This window comes from Oratosquilla oratoria, chromosome 19 (genome assembly GCF_046742065.1).
Source record: "Oratosquilla oratoria isolate Oo_2021 chromosome 19, ASM4674206v1, whole genome shotgun sequence".
NCBI lineage: Eukaryota > Metazoa > Arthropoda > Malacostraca > Stomatopoda > Squillidae > Oratosquilla > Oratosquilla oratoria.
In genome coordinates this window covers 26,162,440-26,174,939 of record NC_134795.1, presented here as the reverse complement: position 1 = coordinate 26,174,939, position 12,500 = coordinate 26,162,440, and the positions used below count along the sequence as shown (strand labels likewise).

The following is a 12,500-nucleotide window of genomic DNA, read 5'->3' as shown; positions in this document are numbered from 1 at the left end:
CATGTTCTGTACTGTTATTCTATTCATGTTAAAGTTGCTTTCTAGACGACATTGTCGGGGAGTAGCTGCTTTGAGGTGGGTGATGTATATAAGTAACTAGTTGATAATAAATCTCCTTTCTGGTGAACAGCCAAAGGGACGTGTTCATTCAGCGCCCTTTTGACTAGGTAGAATTACCCCATCTCGATTATATGTAAAATACCAAGCAATATATCAACACTAAAAATAATATGTTACTTATAAAAAGGAAATGTTAATGTAATATAATGACTCCCCAACTAGTATTTCTCCATTGAAAATGAAAATAATAGACAAGATATATCTTCTCTTTTTTAGAATCATAAGATCAGGGAAATCCGAGTATTTGAAATAATTAATTCATCTGAACCCTTAGCAAAATTCAAAGTGAGAAGTGAATCAAATAAACATCGAACGCTGTTTGAACCACGATTCAATGAAAAGATTGGAGGTACATTTTGAGAATTGTGCTCAAAGACTATTCAATATGTTCCCAGCTGACTTCAAAAGTCACTATGGACATTTTACATACATATACCAAGGCTTTTTCCCCCTTCCAAGGGAGGTAGCCAAAAAGGGGAAAGGCATAAAAACACTCCCACCCATTTCATCCCTAAATACACTCCACACCCCTCCCACCCTTCCTCTCATCTGAGCACCTCCTGGATGACGGGTCATCCCTGCACCCTGCCCACCGCCCTGGGTCAGAAGCAGTGTCGCAAGACACAGTACATCCACAGCGAGGCCGCTTCATTTAATCGGCGACCCCCCCTCTCCGTCCCCCTTTGCATATAAGGCGAGGACGGGGAGAAATCCCTTCGGGCTGCGTCAAAATTTACTCACACATACTACCCCACCCCCCACTTCCCCGCCCATTCCTCCTCATGCAGTCACAACATCATCCATATACAACCATTCTCCACTCACCTCTGTCTTCCGTCCTCTCCCTTCCTTCCTCAACAGACATTCCCCTCTTCCCCAAAGCCCCCTTCACCCCATCCATCCACCTCATCCTAGGACGTCCCCTCATGTTCACTCCCTCCACATCTGCCTTCCATACCTCTTTTACTAGTCTTTCTTCACTCATTCTTTCCATGTGTCCAAACCATCCTAATATTCTTTCATCAACCCTATCTCCCAAATCCTTTTTCACCCCTGTTCTCCTCCTCACCTCCTCATTTCTCACTCTATCTAGCCTAGTAACCCCCACCATACTTCTCAGACACCTCATCTCAAACACATTCAAACTCCTTCTCTCTTCTTCTCTTATGTTCCACGTTTCTGCCCCATACAGTGCTGTTGGCACAATCACTCCTTCATACAGTCTCCTCTTCGCATCCATTCCCAAATGTCTATTCCTCATTACACTCTTTAAACCACCAAGGCATTTACTCGCTTCTCTCAATCTACATTCTACCTCCACCTTCACTCCACCTTTTCCTGCTACACTTGCACCCAAGTATCTAAAACTATCCACTTCCTCCAGTCGCTCTCCCTTAATGTTCACTTCGTCTACTGCCACTTTCACCCCTTGTACATCTCATCACCTTACTTTTACCCACATTTATCTTTAGCTTTCTTCTATCACATACTCTCCCAAACTCTGCCACCAGCTTCCTCAATCCCTCCTCTGACCCTGCCACAAGCGCAGTGTCGTCCGCAAACAACAGCTGGCTCACCTCCCACTTTTCTCCATTTTCTTTAACCATCTCCAATCCCTGACTCACTACCCTAGCATTCACCTCTCGCACCACCCCATCCATGTACAAGTTGAACAGCCAGGGCGACATAACGCATCCTTGACGAAGTCCCACCTTTACTTCAAACCACTCACTCTCTCCATTTCTAATCCTAACACATGCTCTACTACTCTCATAAAAACTCTTGACAGCTCCCAAAAGCTTTCCTCCTATCCCATAAATCTGCATAACCTCCCACAGTGCCTTTCTGTCTACCCTATCATAAGCCTTTTCCAGATCCATGAAAGCCCAAAAAAACATCCTTCCCCTTTCCTATAGCTTTCTCACATATCTGTCTTACCACAAAGATCTGATCTACACAACCTCTACCCGTCCTAAATCCACACTGTTCCTCACCAATTACTCCCTCTGTTCCTCTCCTAATCCTCTCAATTAAGATCCTCCCATAAGCCTTCCCTACTACACTCAACAGGCTAATCCCTCTGAAATTACTACATTCACACTTGTCCCCTTTTCCCTTGTAAAGAGGAACTATACAGGCACTACTCCAGTCCTCCGGTACTCTACCCTCTCTCCAGCAAACATTAAATAACCTCACCAACCAGTCCACCATCACTGCACCTCCCTTTTTCAGACATTCTGCATGACATCCATCCAGACCAGGTGCCTTACCTGCTTTCATCATCTTTACAGCTGCCTTCACCTCATCCTTCCTTATTTCTCCTCCATTCTCCTCACTCATCACTCTCATTTTCTTCGCATTTCCCACTGCAGCTATGGACATTTTACAATTCAAAAATATAGTAATAAAATAATTCCTGATCAAGAGAATCTATGATCTAACAGTGAGAATTATGGAAGAATAATATAAACTGAGATAATAAGATAACATGGTCCGCTTGTAAAGGCTTACATCCTAGAAGGAGGGTGGCAACTAAGCCCCCAAAAGCATGAACAGTAACTGTATTACTCAGGGTGACTAATTTTCTTAGACATTTCCAGATATCATGTTTATATTTCATTCTTTTATGCGATAACTCTTGTAGACTGGCACACAGCTGGTACATTTTACATATGCAACGAAAACCTGTTATAAAGGGACAGCTATATCTACAAAAAGAAACCCATAATTTACTGTTTCTTCCTACACAGGCAAATGAAGAAGGATTCTTAAATACAGTAACAATATCAAGATGCCCCAATATGCTTAGGTAGACCCCCATAAATATTTCAGTAATGCCCAGTTTTGGTCACCTTAGGTTGTATCAATGCCTAGCCTCATTGACCCGGGTCCCCATCATACAGCTGGTGAAAGGAGGTAATTATGAATATTGTTTTCAAGATCCACTTTTTTCTCAGGTGGATGGTATACTCGCAACAGCCCTACTCCCCGGGAGGAGGAAGTAAGGTCCTCCACCTGGCTTCATGGAGCCCCAAACGTGGACTCATGTATGGCCAACTGCCCTTCTTCAGAGAGAAATATGAAAAGTATGTCTTTGTAAAACAATACAGAAAAATAATACTAAACACATTAAACATAGACAATTTGACAGGATTGTTTATACTATAATGTCCAAAAGACTTGAATATAAGTCACAGGGGTGAGGTACACAGGCTGCATTGTTTCCCTTGTGATAGGCAGACGGTACCGCAGTGGACCCTTAAGGTTGAACACACATTCACCTTCACTGTCCTTAAGAAAAAAAAAAAAAAAAAAAAAAAAAAAAATCCGCGTCTACCCTGCCCGACGGGGACAACAGTTGTGCTTGTATCTGCACCTGTAAGTGCATGCTAAATGATGTATTATCTATCAAACCAGCTTACCGTTATAGTACATAGTCACTCTAAAACTTCTCGATTTGGTCAGTTGTCATAGCCGCCGGGGCCCGTATTGCTCATCCTTCTCTTCCCTTTTGTGTAGCTTTCATGGAACAGTGATAAACATCACGGCGCTCCCTTATGCACCCTACTGGGAAGATGCCGTTCCCGGTAGACACAATGGTACTGGCACCGATTTCTTCCTCCTTGAAACCATTGCCCGAATTCTCAACATGAAATTCCGCGTCATCCCCGTCGAGACCTGGGGTCAGGTACGTTTTTGAACAAAAGTCGATGTTACACAAGTTAGGAGTTGCTTCTGTAAAACAAAGCTTACATTTCTCTGGAACCTAGTGTTGCAGGGTGTACCTATTACTTTGAAGAGTAATCAGATGTACGGAATACTTTGAATTAGCGGTAAGCTATGATGTGCATCGGTATCTAGGTTGTTTGTTCTTAATCCCTGGTCGCGAACCAAATAAGGATAGCAAGGTAGGGCAAGATGATACGGAAGATGAAGATCGAGGAACGGTCGAGCATATTAGTATGAGAAAGCGATTTAAACAGGTACCCATTTCGTATGTACAATTCAATCACTATCGTCGTCTTCACAGGTCGTCCAAAAAGTTCAAGAACGAGTATCGTTCTTTTCCCCGATATTCCACCTCATCCTGCCTCGACGGCTAGAGTCTTACGACTTCTCATACGCCTACGAGTTCGTTCCCGTCGGGTTTTCTATGGCAAAGCCTGAACTGAAGCCACAGTGGCAGAGCCTGTATTACCCGTTGACCAATGAAGTCTGGGTCGCTATCCTCGCCATTGTGATTTTCATTCTACTCCCGCTATATGTGGTTAGTGTACTCATAAGCTCATATCGTTTTATCTTGATATTGAATGCATTTATTATATTACACACAAATCTATATAATCTATTACACATGACTCTTGCTTAGCCTATTTACATTTGTTTGTTTCTAATCAGAGATACTTGTGATATTATGATTTGTAAATTGGTGAATTTCACGGGAGGTTAATTTTTTTTCCGAAACTGGTGATGTACATTTTTGTTCTCTTCTCATGACCAGTTTTCTAGAATCGGACGCAGTTCTTATGACCCGGCCAGAGACGTTGTTGAAGACACGCTGCTCGTGGTGGGAACCCTGTTCGGCCAAGGTCTTCAGCAGAACTTACCGAACCGGACGTCGTACCGAATGCTCCTTGGCTTCTGGCTCATCTTCGCCTTCATCATCAGCGTCGCTTACCGAGGGAACTTGACGGCTTCCCTGACCAGCCCCAAATATCCACCCCGCGCGGAGGACATTTTTGATTTGGTCCATGTCGGTGCTAGGTCAGAAAAACATGATTCTCTAGCGTGAAATCATGTATGTATGTATGTGTATATGTACGTATGTGCGGATGTATATGTGTGCTGTAAGTATGCATGTATGTAAAGTATGCATGTGTATATGTATGCATGTCTGGGATGCAACTTAATGAGATATGATATTTCAATGTCTGGGTAAATACTTGGCCCACATCAATTGAATTTTTTTTTTTTCGAATGACATATTATATATATATTATATACATATATATATATATATATATATATATATATATATATATATATATACATATACCAAGGCTTTTTCCCCCTTACAAGGGGGGTAGCCAAAAAGAAAGGCATAAAATCATTCCCACCCATTCTATCCCTGAATACACTCCACACCCCTCCACCCTCCCTCATATCTTAGCGCCTCCTAAGATATACTACGTATTTGGTGCGACCGTGTCAGCCAACCACGGTGGATAACGCCACTGTAGTGCATAGTGCTCCATTCCATGAGTAAAGACATGGTTATGAATATACGTATGTATACAATATATGGTATAATACAGAGGTTCATATTGCATTTGTGAATCTAATTACCTGTTTCACTGCAGAGTGGGAATACCGTCATATGGACAGCATATAAAGAATTTCCTTCTCGATTCCGATTCGCCTGTGTACCGCAGCGCCGGAAAGCAAATTGAAATTGTGCCAACGTTCATGGATGGTCTACAACGAGTTATAAATGAAAAGTAGGCAATGCACAGCTAATAGGAAGAAACATGGAGTCGTAGTGTGACATTATTGTAATATTTGTATTGCGTAGTGTTTCGCCATTATAGAATTTGTATTGCAATCACCGCATTAGTATACTGTTTGTACAAGCACGTTCGTTATCGTATTTTGCATATGAAACACCCGTCATTTAGATTAGTGATAAGATTCTGCACGTTTGACGCTCATTAACATATTTGTTGTCAAACGTTTTGTAAACACGCGCGCGCACACACACACACACACACACACACACACACACACACACACACACACACACACTATATATATATATATATATATATATATATATATATATATATATATCATATACATATGTACATATATATACACAAAAGTCTCGGAACTTGATACCTGTCTTGTTCCCAAGATTAGGAAAGATCACTCTCTGCGGGCGGACTCGTATCTTGGGTGAAAAAGGAATTGGGGTCGAAGAGAGTGAACTTTCCTAATCTTGGGAACCAGACAGGTTTCAAGTTCCGACACTTTTACAGTCTCAGTGGTCGGCAGGGTTAAGGCGCCGCCCAGTACTCTCATTGGCGGCTGAGCGGTAGATTCGAGTCCTGCACGCGACTGTCATAAAAATTATCTGATTAATGTTGCTGTCCACTTGCAAATTTCTCACGTATATTATTATATATATATATATATATATATATATAGTGTGTGTGTGTGTGTGTGTGTGTATACAGGGTGTTTCAGAATAATTGAAACAGGTTTAACTAGGCTTTGTCTAATATCCAAACATGATATATTGATAATTATTACATTTATTTGAATTTAGAGATAACAATTATATATTTCAAAATTATAAGGCATAAACTTGAAAAAAAAAACAGGGTGCTTTGAGAATATGCTCCAAATGTCCTCTATTGAGTCGGAGGCATTCCTTAACGCGTCGTGCAAAGTTATTGATAGAACGCCCACAGTACTCCTGACTTATGGTCTGAATGTTAGCTATTATGGCCGCTTTCAACTCTGGGATGGTAGTAGGGTTGTTCTTTTATTGTCTTTTAGGAATCTCCAGAGGAAGAAGTCTAGGAGGTTGAATTCCGTGGAATAAGTGACCATTCTGGGTCTGTTTTGCGACTGATGTGTTCCCCAGAGAGCTCCTTGAACCAGTCCATGATAAAGTTTGCAGTTTGAGGAGGAGCACCATCCTGCTGAAACCACTGTTCATCTTCAGCAACATCATGTCTCTCTAACTCGCCCCAGAATAGTTCCAAGATTTTCACATAGCGCTCCTTTGTTACTGTCACTTTTCCATTCTCATCTTCAAAGAAAAATTGTCCAACAATTCCATGATTGGACACTGCAACCAATGGAGTGCACTTCTTTGAATGCAAAGGTCGCTCAGCAATACGGTGAGGGTTGTGAGTGCCCCCAGTAAACCCAGTTCTTGGAGTTAACATGGCCACAGCAGAAAGTGGGCCTCATCTGAAAATCACACGCTGTTCAGGAAGTTTTCATTCTTCTCAATCATTTGAGAGAACCATCCACACAAGGTGACTCTCTTATCCTTATCAGCCCGGGTGAACTGCTGTTTGATCTGAATCCTATAAGGATATAGTTTCAGATCAGAGATCAAAATGCGTCTAACTGAAGAACATGAAATCCCAAACTGTTGACTCCTACGATGCAGAGATTTGGTCGTGCTTTGGCTCACAGAATCTTAAACAATCACAACATTCTCAGGTAGGCGGACTGTAACATCTGCTCCAGTAGGTGATTTTCTAGCCTTCCTACAATCCTATACACTTACTCAGGCTTCAAAATTTCGAAACCATTTGAAAAATTGACTCTTGTTTGGGTAATGGTTGAAATCGAATAAACGCCTATACTTGGTTTGAACAGACTTGAATGATTTGGTCTTGTAGTATGCTTTTGCACAGAAAACCTTTTGTTTTGTTGTCCAGGTCATTGTTATCCAATCATCTGCAAAAATAAACAAATAAACAGATAAATTTAGAGTTAGTTTCAATAGGAAACTTATGAGAAGCCCAAAAACGGGTTTGAAATATTCCGAAACGCCCTGTATATATATGTATATGCATATATATATATGTATATATGTATTTATATATACTCTTTCTTTTGCAGTTTTGCATACTTGGACTCCCGTCTATATATGGAATTACAATTAGCAAGACACTTCACACGACCGGATGGATCCCTTGACCACTATGTGGCAAGAGAGGCCGCTTTCCATGGATTAGCGGGATGGCCCTTCCCACACGACGCACCATATAAGCATGTGTTCGACAAGAGGATCATGTATATTATCGAGGTTTGTTATGAAGATTACTGGTAACCCAAGATGATACATTGCACCACCGTTTTGGCACATAAGACAACATTCTACCGGTGATTCCTTATTTTGTTTTTATTTCAAAGACAAGCGTCATTTCAAGTATGGTGTATGAATTCTTTCCTTCTATGTAGGCAGGGCTGTATGAAAAGTGGAGAAGAGATATGCTGGAGAATGCGAGGATAGAGGGGCAGCGTAAGGCCAATGAAAATCGAGTGGAGAAGGAAGATTCTGGGGAAAGGTCAAAGAAGACCAGCGCGGGCGTCGCTCTAACACTAACTCATATGCAAGGGCCTCTATATCTGCTCCTGATCGGCTGCGGTCTTGGTTTCCTTGTCCTCTGCTTCGAACTACTGCAAGTGCGGTTTAACTCCTAAATGTGTATATACATTTTCCCCCATACAGCAATTATTCACAGTTGAAAAGCACACCAATCGACTTTTCAGCTTCTCAGTCCATTAGAAGCTGTATTGAAAATAGAGAATTAGTAGATGAACAACATAAAAAAAGAATAAGAAAACCACAGAATCTGCACACATCACAACGAGCGAAGTCACAAATCACCGAGAAGGACACGTTGCCCTAGCACGACCCGCAGCTAGATTGACCTTGGCCGCGCTAACTCGCAAAGGATCGTGAACAACCGGCCAATCAGTGGGCTCCTTTCCCAGACGGCCGGCAAGACGAGCCAGTACTAGGGTATAAATTATCCAAAAAATCTGTTTGTAGTCTCTCTAAGGAAGACATCCGTCGAAACGTTACACGAATATATCACTCCTGCGTTATCCTGTGTTTCTTTACCACCTCCCTCTCATCTGTCTCTACTTTATACATGTATATAATATATATATATATATATTATTATATAATATATATATACAGTATATATATACATATATACATATATATACATATATGTATGTGTGTGATTCAATATGGTCTTGGATCACGTGTTGGACTCGTGATCGACAGCTATTTCCCTCCCAGAAGAGAGCTCAGAGCTCGTATATGACCGATCTATGGGTAATGTTGTGACCTTATACGCACACACACACACCCAACTCCCCGCCCACGAGAGATGGAGTAACAACCCACAGCGCAGCGATACTGAAATTATTTCAGCCCTGGGCGGGATACGAACCCGGACCTCCGTAGTGGCAGCCGGAAACTTTGACAACTGCTCCACGAGTTGTGTGTGTGTGTGTGTGTGTGTGTGTGTGTGTGTGTGTGTGTGTGTGTGTGTGTGTGTGTGTGTGTGTGTGTGTGTGTGTGTGTGTGTGTGTGTGTGCGCGCGCGCGTGCGCAACAACAACAACAAAATGCTCATCATCAACAACAACAACAGCAAATGCCGGTACCAACGTCAACAACAAAAACGTCCAACACATAAAACAGAAATAAGAACAAAACTACAAGTACAACAACAACAGCCGAAACAACAACAGCTGCACTTATTATAACGACTATAACCACTGCGACTAACTACTACTACTACTACTTCTATTACTATTACTACCGCTATTTTATCAAATATTTCTGTTACTAACTACTACTACTAAGCACTACCACTTCTACTAATACTATTACTACTACTACTACTACTACTTCTGCTGCTACTACTGCTGCTACTACTACTGCTACTACTACTACTACTATTACTATTAGCACCACAACCACCGCCACCACATCACAGTGGCAATCTGGGCTGCAGACTTGCTCAGTCCTCACGAGTCGGGTTTGCTCAGACCCAAAGGAAAGTTGTGCAGGATTTCTATTATAACGGAGCGCGCTCTTCCCCCGGCGGATGGACGCCGAAGGGGCCACAGTCCTGAGGACTCCGTCGTCGCGGCAGACGACCGAAGAAGAAGTCGGAAGCGTCCTTAGATGGGCGCAAGGTCTATATATACCAGATCTTGGTATTGGGTATGGTGCATTGTACATGTAGTCAGCGCGTTGATTGGGCAGCTAGCTGCATTTAACCAATGAACTTCCCTGCATACAGGTACCATGCAATTCACAACTAGCGACATTATGTAGCACGATAGTCGTGTAGAGTCTAGTCAACATGTACTAGTATACGCGCGCATGCAGCTGATACGAAGCTAGGCTAGGTAAGCCATTGAACTCAAGCAGCTATACCGCGTACACATATGTACGTACATCAACAAATTAAAGTTGATTGATGCGTTGCGTTTATGATATCGATTGATAATGCAATGATTGATCACGGGTAAGTTGTGTTTGCTCTGATCCTTTCATCAATGGTGATGGGATTCAGGGATTGCCAAATGATGGATAATGCATGAAAAACGTTGAATCTTGCCGCGGGAGCGATTTTTTTTTTTTTTTTTTTGGGGGGGGATCGCTCCCGCTATTGGATTTGCGAGAGCGACATTGGAACTTTCCCGAGCGAAATCGCTCGTCGCTCCCGTGTATTTTTTTCGCTGGTCTTCTCCCCGCTGGTGAATAGAATTGTACGACGTCGCCAGGCAGAACAAGATCCAGACGAGGCGTTGTCCGACTGAAGAGTTTCTTGTCTTCAGGTGATTTAAATGGCCAGGGGTTTCTCCAGAATAAAAGCCCTCTAGGTACACACACACACACACACACACACACACACACACACACACACACACACACACACACACACACACACACACACACACATTTATCCCTTTGCTCAAAGGAGAATATGATTGTTTTCATTGTTAGTATATAAGACCAAAAGAATGAAAAATACTGCAAGAGACGGCCTACACGAGGGTGTTCCATGTCCATTATCACCTATCATCCCCATCCATACAATCTTTTTCTTAAAACAACCGGCACTTTCAGCGCTCACTACATGATTACTCAGTCTATTCCATTCCTTGACCATTATTGATAAACCAGTTTTTGCCTATTATCTTGTTAAATCTAAATTTGTTCAATTTAAATAAATTACTACGAGCCCTGCCCCGTTCTCTTAATATGATGTCCTTGCCTGCATCACCTTTGTTGAAACCCTTCAAATATTTTAACACCTGTATTTGATTACTAAGGTGCCTATGTGTGTGTGTGTGTGTGTGTGTGTGTGTGTGTGTGTGTGTGTGTGTGTGTGTGTGTGTGTGTGTGTGTTTATTCACCTTGGTCTTTGGATCACGTGCTGGACTCATGAACGATAGCTATTTCCCTCCCGGAAGAGAGCTCAGAGCTCGTATGACCGATCTATGAGTAATGCTGTGACCTTACACGGACACACACCCAAGTCACCGCCCACGAGAGTTGGAGTAACGACTCGAAGCGCAGCGGTACTGAAATTATTTCAACCCTGGGCAGGATTCGAAACCGGACCGCCGTGGTGACAGTCGGAGACTACCAACCGCGCCACCGAGTTGTTGTTGTTGTTGTGTGTGTGTGTGTGTGTGTGTGTGTGTGTGTGTGTGTGTGTGTGTGTGTGTGTGTGTGTGTGTGTGTGTGTGTGTGTGTGTATTTACCTAGTTGTATTTACCTAGTTGTATTTTACGGGAAGGGGAGCTATGCTCGTAGGGTCCCGTCTTCATATCTCATTTTATCTAAACTATTTTTAAATTCATGTATTGTTTTTGCACACACCACTTTCTCATCTAACTTGTTCCAACTGTCTATTACTCTGTGAGGAAAGCTGTTCTTTTTCAAATCTCTTCTATAGCTGTCTTTTTTTATTTTCTTTCCGTGTGTGTGTGTGTGTGTGTGTGTGTGTGTGTGTGTGTGTGTGTGTGTGTGTGTGTGTGTGTGTGTGTGTGTGTGTGTGTGTGTGTGTGTGCGTGTGCGTGCGTGCGTGCGCGTGTGTGTGTAGTGCCAGAATGCAATATTTGACATCCAATTTCTTTTGATTAAGATTTGTTCATTTCACAATTTTAGTCTAACAAAGGAAAAGAAGTAGAAAAAGAAAGTGAACGAAAAAGTCAAAGTAGCCTGCATATTACAAAGAAAATGGATGAAAATTGTTCGTTACCAAAGAAAACGGGTACGCTGGTAAGGCCCGACGGAAAGAAACGAGAGCGACAAAAACAAAACAGTCTAACTTAAACTGTGGAAAACATACAAGAGGAAATGGGATGTTCACTGTTCCCCTGCTTATGAGAAAGGTGGGTTTCAGGTATTAGAAGGAAAGGAATAAAAGAAGTTGCAGAAATAGTATAAGGAATAGGAAGAAGAGGGAAAAGAAGAGGAATTAGAGGAAAAGGAGAATGGAGTGAAAATAAATAGTAGAGAGCGGAGGAGGAAGAAAGGAAAATGTGAGGAATTAAGAGGAATATAAGAATGAGAGGAAGATCAAAAGAAACGAAGGAAGATAAGAGGACAAAAAGAGGAGGAGGAAGAGGAGGGAGAGACGGAGGAGGAAGCGGAGGAGGACCAGGAAGAATCGAAGGAAAAGCAGAAAGAAAGGGAAGAGGAGGAAGAAAGGGAAGAGATGGAAGAGAGGGAAGAGGAGGAAGCGGAGGAAGAGGAAGCGGAGGAAGAGGAAGAATCGGAGAAAGTGGAGGAATTGGGGGAAGAGGAGGAGGAGG

General features: G+C 42.3%; 2 protein-coding genes across 15 annotated transcripts in view; one reads left to right on the top strand and one right to left on the bottom strand.

Moving 5' to 3' along the window:
* Window positions 1–8,599, top strand: part of LOC143035570 (ionotropic receptor 93a-like) — a 24,645-nt gene extending 16,046 nt beyond the window's left edge. The window contains exons 8-14 of the mRNA XM_076202438.1: window positions 3,078–3,206; window positions 3,586–3,808; window positions 4,151–4,387; window positions 4,622–4,884; window positions 5,481–5,618; window positions 7,762–7,948; window positions 8,104–8,599. Of these exons, the coding sequence (XP_076058553.1) occupies window positions 3,078–3,206; window positions 3,586–3,808; window positions 4,151–4,387; window positions 4,622–4,884; window positions 5,481–5,618; window positions 7,762–7,948; window positions 8,104–8,346 (1,420 nt within the window). The 3' untranslated portion in view covers window positions 8,347–8,599. The remainder of the gene's footprint in view (window positions 1–3,077; window positions 3,207–3,585; window positions 3,809–4,150; window positions 4,388–4,621; window positions 4,885–5,480; window positions 5,619–7,761; window positions 7,949–8,103) is intronic.
* The window catches only part of LOC143035813 (sodium/calcium exchanger 2-like), a 243,254-nt gene that overhangs the window by 134,324 nt on the left and 96,430 nt on the right, over window positions 1–12,500 (bottom strand). The window lies entirely within an intron of this gene.